This window comes from Misgurnus anguillicaudatus, chromosome 16 (assembly GCF_027580225.2).
Source record: "Misgurnus anguillicaudatus chromosome 16, ASM2758022v2, whole genome shotgun sequence".
Lineage (NCBI taxonomy): Eukaryota > Metazoa > Chordata > Actinopteri > Cypriniformes > Cobitidae > Misgurnus > Misgurnus anguillicaudatus.
This window is the reverse complement of record NC_073352.2, coordinates 31,505,292-31,512,241: the sequence shown is the minus strand read 5'-3', so window position 1 is coordinate 31,512,241 and position 6,950 is coordinate 31,505,292. Positions and strand designations below refer to the sequence as shown.

Sequence of the window (6,950 nt, the reverse complement as noted above, 5' to 3'; positions counted from 1 at the left end):
AAGTACACAAACGCACGCGGGTCGCGGGGCGCTCACGTTGGCTTTTGTCATGGACACCGTGCATGCTCGTTTCAGAGAGAAAATAGGCGAGGTATTATTACCTGGCGATCTGTTTTCATGCAGTTTGCCTGAATCTGAAGACGGTAATGTTAGTATTAAAAGCGAGAAAACTATTTGTGGTCCAGGGCTTCGGAGAAATGGCGATGAAGTTCACGTGTTTAAAAGTGGAATTCTGCGCCATAAACATCCAAACCTGTACTGGATAGACTCTCAACAAAGACGGGTGAGGGATTGTAAATAACCTGCCACTTAAAATATCTTATAGAAGTTAATTCTATTTATTTAAAATAATGTTTTTCTGTCACGTTTTCAAAACATTGGGATACTACACTGGAAAATGAGGCAAAGCCTTTGACTACACCACCATGATGTTGCCATATTTGTGCATTTAAAAAAATCTATCCTTACTTTTTGCAGTATGTACCAGCCAAGGGTGAAAGTGTCATTGGTATTGTGACAGCAAAATCTGGTGATATCTTCAAAGTGGATGTTGGAGGAAGTGAGCAGGCATCTCTTTCATATCTGGCATTTGAGGGAGCTACAAAGAGAAACAGACCTAATGTGCAGGTACTCTAATGTGCATGAGTTTCTTTTGAAAGACAATGTGTAGTTGATACTACTTACGTTCACTATCCTTTGAGTTTGCAAAATTCTTCAGTTTTCACAGAAAATAATAGAGAAATTGTGTTACTTTATATTTAGGTGGGGGATCTGGTGTACGGCCAGTTCGCAATTGCAAACAAAGATATGGAGCCTGAGCTGGTGTGTATTGACAGCTGTGGCAGAGCCAATGGAATGGGGGTGTTTGGAGCTGACGGGCTGCTTTTTAAAGTGTCATTGGGACTGGTGCGCAGGTGTGTATTTTAAGTGCAACATGTTATCATGTAATACATTATTATACACTTATATAATTGCAGGTACATTTGGTGTCCAAAGTCATTTTGTTCTGCTTTTTCAAATGGTTATATTATTTTTAATAATTTGGTACTCATTGTCATGGATCACAAGATGTTACAGGCCATAATTATGAAAAAAAAAGTAAAATTATAAACATTTAAAAAAATATATGACATTGGACACCAGATGTACCTGCAATTATATAATTACCTTAGTATAGGGCAACTGCTATTAAAGGGATAGTTCACCCAAAAATTACAATTCTGTTATAATTTACTCGTCCTCATAAAAGAAGATATTTTGATAAATTATGGTAAGCACGCAGCTGATTGTAACCATTGACTTCCATAGTAGGAAAACAAATATGATGGAATTAAGTGGGTACCGTCAAGTGTTTGCTTATCATCATTTATCATAATATCTTATTTTGTGTTCATCAGAAAAAAAAGAAATTCATACAGATTTAGAACAACAAAAGGATGAGGAAATTATGATTTTCATTTTTGCGAGAACTATCCCATTAAAATGAATAGGAATGCTTTTTGGAACCCCTATAAGATTCCCAGTAGCACATCTGTAATTTTTTTATGTTTTCTCTCTTCCATAAGACTTCTCGCTCCTCACAGTGAAATAGTGAAGGACCTGGAAAAGATTTTCCCCTTTGAGTTGGTTGTTGGATTGAATGGAAGAGTGTGGGTGAAAGCAAAGACTGTTCAGCAGACACTGATAGTGGCCAATCTTCTGGAGACCTGCGAAAACATGACCTCACAACAGAGACAGACACTATTTAAGAAAGTGTCTGAAGGCTCCTTATAGTGGATACATCAAATGCAACTTCGAAGTGATAATAAGCACATCATTAAATGTGTATGGATGTTCCTTCTTTAGTAGCCCTATTTTTTTATCTGAATGAGAGACTTGGAATTGATGCGTGGGCTGTTGCACCAGAGAAGAGGTCACCTCTTCTTGTGAATATATTTGTCTTTTCATTTGTAGCAGCATGTGTTTGTATTCCTGAAAAGTAAATGATAGTCTTCTGGATTGTTTTTATGGGCAAAAATGATTTATTTTAAACACTTATTGCAACCACATATTGCAGTTTGAATGCATTCAATGAATGAATGCTAAAAAGCAAGTGGATTTTCATCCACTAATTTAAAAAGGATTTAATAAATTTAATTGAATTGTTATTTAATTCAAATTTATTAGGTGCTTTTTACAATTTTGCAAAGCAGATTGTCAATAAACATATAAAAATTAAACCGTACAGAAATTGGGGTTAAAAAAAGACAAAATTTTAATATAGATTATTGCAAATTTTTTATAAGAAAATTAGCAAAAGTGACTGTAGCCTACTTATAATTAGAGCTGCCTAATGATTAGTCGTGACTAATCGTTTGCAGAATAAAAGTTTTTGTTTACACATTAAATGTGTGTGTTGTGTTTAATAATTATGAATATATGAATGCACACACATGCATGTATATATTTAAGAAATATTTGCATGTGTATAAACATTTGTATATATACATATAATTTATACATTTTATTATATCAATATATTTTCCTTAAAACATACATGCATGTGTTTGTATTTATATATACCCAATATTTGTTAATGTACTGTGTATAATAATTATGTAAGCAAAACTTTTATTCTGCAAATGAATAGTCGTGACTAATAATTAGGCCATGATAAATTTATAGTGCTGCTATTAAGTAGGGGTGAGCGTGACACAAACTAACGCGGGGTTAATTGTAAAATGGCTACTTCACATATTTATACAGGGCCGATCAATCTGTGCTTTTAGTATTTTTCTCTTACTGACAGAAGATCTCCTGTGAATTTATAAAAAGTTTTGATGTGTTTTGGTTAAGAAATTGAACAAAGAGTTGTTTTGGAGGCATGGAAGTAAATTTCGTCATCTTATGTTTTTTTTGTTTGTTTGTTTCTGAATTGGGTGTGTAATTCACCAATAGGTCCCACAAACTTAAAGTGTTCATATGTAGCAGAGACGTGCGTGTTAATTGTGTAAAAATGATTCATCTTACTTAAATATATTTTTTAATGATGAGCCAAAGCCAAAAAGTGTTAGGTTGTGCCCCGCTCTCCCCATATGTCTCTTAATACATTGAAATGTTGTGAATGCTAAACTGGTATATCCATGCCAATTGTTAAAAGAAATTATAATCCAAGTCCCAAATAAAACTGAATTGATTACAATAACATCAATTTACATTTTTTTCCCTCATCAAAAATCCCTGTCATTCAATCTGAAGGCTCAAATCTGAATGTGATTGTATTCTTAGCATCCAGAAGGTGGCGCCTTTTCTCTAATTGTTTCAACTGGTTTGTGGTTAAAGACCTCGTACTTTTACAGTTAGCTACAGGAAATGACATCATATTTTAAGGTGGGAACCTAGTAACAAGTAACCAGCATACTTTCATTTCCCTCTTTTGAAAATGCCTATTTCTTTTCTCACAGGCATGATGAATATTGTTCATAGCTCTTCACTAAAACAACAACCATATCTATTCAGTCATGTAAAGGATGGACAGAGGTCCCATTTTTGTTTTTATTTTTGTTTTTGCTTAACAAAACTATAACTATACAAAAAATAAAAATGATGCTAAATAGCACTAAAAGCAGTCCATTGGCTTGTAATCATAAGGAACCAGGTACAGCATCTATCTTTAAATCACTATAGCACCACTTCAATAGCACTATTTTATAATTTAATAATATGTGCTATAGCACCTAAAGTGAATACAAGCCCAAAAAAACAATTTTATTGCTATTTAGCAGCATTTAAGAGTCTTCTGCATCATGTCTTTGTGGTTTATTTGTGTTATAATTTAATAATACTGTTTCACTTGTACTCTTCAGTCTCTGAAGCTTATTTGCGCCTTGCTGACAAATTGGGTCAAAACTGCCTAAACTGGTTTGCTGGGATTATCCCAGTTTGTTAAGGCTATTTTGTTTCCTGATTTAACAATGACAAAGGCTGATTTTAGATGTTTAGGCTTGGAACAAGCACCAATTTATCTGGGAGTTTCAGTCTTTATAGATAAGCAAATTCCAGTAAGGTGGGGGAGTATTATGGTAATCTTTGTCCTAACATGTTGAAACAAATGCTTTTAGTACACAGGCGACCAGGGTTGGAGAAGTATCCCGTCTCTGTCACCGCTTGTTCAGTCGTTCCCATATTTCCCTCAAAGGATCAAATGACTTGTTTCCCTTGCTGACACAGCTGTTAGGCCCACATCAAATGATTTGGGAGTTTTATTGTTTAACATACACAGCCAGACTTGACACTAAATCTCTGGTCTTGGACACGACTACTACACTGGTACTAAATGTCAGGTCATTTGATTGGGTAAATTATTCTGTAATTTCCAAGATGATGTTATATGGAAAGATTAATTTGGTCACACTTTCTTCTCATGCACTTTTTGGTAAAGCAGTGCAAAAGTGCCGAATGTTTAAATGTAGGTTTAGGTCATTACCCAGCAAGCAATATCATCATTTCACAGTCTAGACTAAATATATACCTGATATAGTCTATAAGTAACTCATCTCTAGCCAAAATAAACTTGAATTTGGTATCAGTTTTGCCCAAATAACTTGTGAGATGTTTGATATTCCATCATGTAAGCAGTGATTACGAGGTTTTTGGTTTTATTTAATTTATTTAATTTATTTTGGGGCTACAGTTAGACATCTATTAAATTTTCACTGAGAGCTATGTTTGAATGCCGTCTTTTAAACGCAGAATACATAAAATTCATTTTTTCGTGCCTTGAGCATGAATGTCTTTTTCGTGTCACTCGCACTAATTTATATAAATAGTTTTTCATGTCCGTGGCACGACTTTCTTTATCTTTTTTGTCATTGTATGTATTGTTTTCTTTTGTTTTTCTATTTTTTAATCATTGACGCTTGGGGCTAGATTTGGATTATATACTTTTATGTATTGGTTTTTATACATTATATACAAAACTATTCTCACCTGGAGTGGGGTTTGGTTTAGGTTGTCTAAAAATGTAACAGAAAGTGATTCTAACCCCAAGCGACAATAGGAAAAAACAATGAGAAAACATTTCTTAAAATGAAACGAAAAAGAAAGTCGTGCTACGGACCCGAAAAACTATATATAGACTTTCGTGCTCAAGGCACAAAAAAAGCTGAATTTCGTGCCATGGACACGGATAAATTTATCAAATTTTTCATGACTTTAACACGACTTTACGTGAGATCAGTCTGTGCAAAAGTGTCTGCCAAATGTTTAAATGTAGGCCTAGGTCATTACTTAGCAAGCAATACCATCCTTTCACAGTCTAGGTTAACTATATACCTGATATAGTCTATAAGTAACTAACTTCTAGCCAAAATAAACTTGAATTTGGTGTCGTTTTTGCCCAAATAGTTTATTTCGTGCCTTGAGCACGAATGTCTTTTTCATGTCACTCGCACAAATTTCTATAAATAGTTTTTTGTGTCCGTGGCACGACTTTTTCCGTGTTATTTTATGTATTGTTTTCTCATTTTCAACCCCAAGCAACAATGGTAAGAAAATAGGAAAAAACAATCATAAAACCATACATAAAATAATACGAAAAAGAAATGTGTGCGAGTGACACAAAAAAGCACAAAAAAGCGAAATTTTTCGTGACTATAACATGACTTTTCGTGAGATCAGTGTCTGCCAAATGTTTAAATGTAGGCCTAGGTCATTCCCCAGCAAGCAATAACGTTATTTCACAGTCTATGTTAACTATGTACCTGATACACTGGAAAAAATGATTTTCAAGAAATTCAAGAGATGCTTTTTCTTGATGAGTAAAACGACTCAAGAAAATAAGTCTAGTTTTTAGACAAAAAATATCAAATTTAATTGATTTTCTGCATAAAACAAGCAAAAAAACCCGCCAATGGGGCAAGCAAAAAAATCTTGAACATTTTTCTTAAACACTAAATTCAAGAAAAATTCAAGACAAAAATGCCTAGCCCCATTGGCAGATTTCTTTTTGCTTGTTTTATGAAAATTTGATATTTTTGATCTAAAAACTAGACTTATTTTCTTGCGTTGTTTTGCTCATAATTTCTTAATTTAAGAATTTTTTGATATTTTTACTGAAGAAAGACAAAAATACTAAGATTTTTTTTTCTTTATAATTTTTTGCAGTGTATAGTCTATAAGTAACTAACTAACTAACTAACTTCTAGACAAAATAAACTTGAATTAGGTGACGTTTTTGCCCAAATAACTTGTAAGATGTTTGATTTTCCATCATGTAAGTGGTGATTACAAGGTGTTTGGTTTTATTTATTTATTTATTTTGGAGTTACGGTTAGACGTCCGTTTAATTTCCACTGACAGCTACGTTTGGATAGCGTTTTTTTAAACGCAAAATTACTTGTGTAAGAAAAGTTGTGTTATAGTCACGAAAATTTGATTAAGTTATTCATGTCCATGGCACGAAATTCTGTTTTTTTATGCCTTGAGCCCAAATGTCTTTTTCGTGTCACTCGCACAAATTTCTATAACTTGTTTTTCATGTCCGTGGCACAACTTTCTTGTCATTTTATGTATTGTTTTCTTTTGTTCTTCTGTTTTTAAATCATTGGCCAATCACAAGCGACAATAGGAAAAAACTATGAGAAAACAATACATAAAATGAAACGAAAAAGAAAGTCTACGGGCTACGGACATGAAAAACTATTTATAGAAATTTGTGCGAGAGACATGAAAAAGACATTCATGCTCAAGGCACAAAAAAGCTGAATTTCATGCCATGGACACGAATAAATTAATCAAGTTTTTTGTGACTAAAACAAGACTTTCTGTGAGATCAGACTGTGCAAAAGTGTCTGCCAAATGTGAAATGTAGGCCTAGGTCATTACTTAGCAAGCAATACCATCATTTCACAGTCTAGGTTAACTATATACCTGATCTATAAGTAACTAACTTATAGCCAAAATAAACTTGA

The 6,950-nt window shown here is 33.5% G+C and overlaps 1 protein-coding gene across 1 annotated transcript; it reads left to right on the top strand.

Moving 5' to 3' along the window:
- Nucleotides 1-1,998, top strand: exosc3 (exosome component 3). Its single transcript, XM_055177995.2, has 4 exons — nucleotides 1-283; nucleotides 478-627; nucleotides 763-914; nucleotides 1,566-1,998. The coding sequence occupies exons 1-4, from the start codon at nucleotides 50-52 to the stop codon at nucleotides 1,771-1,773; spliced, it is 744 nt and encodes a 247-aa protein (XP_055033970.1). The 5' UTR covers nucleotides 1-49; the 3' UTR covers nucleotides 1,774-1,998.
- The last annotated feature ends 4,952 nt before the right edge of the window (nucleotides 1,999-6,950 follow it).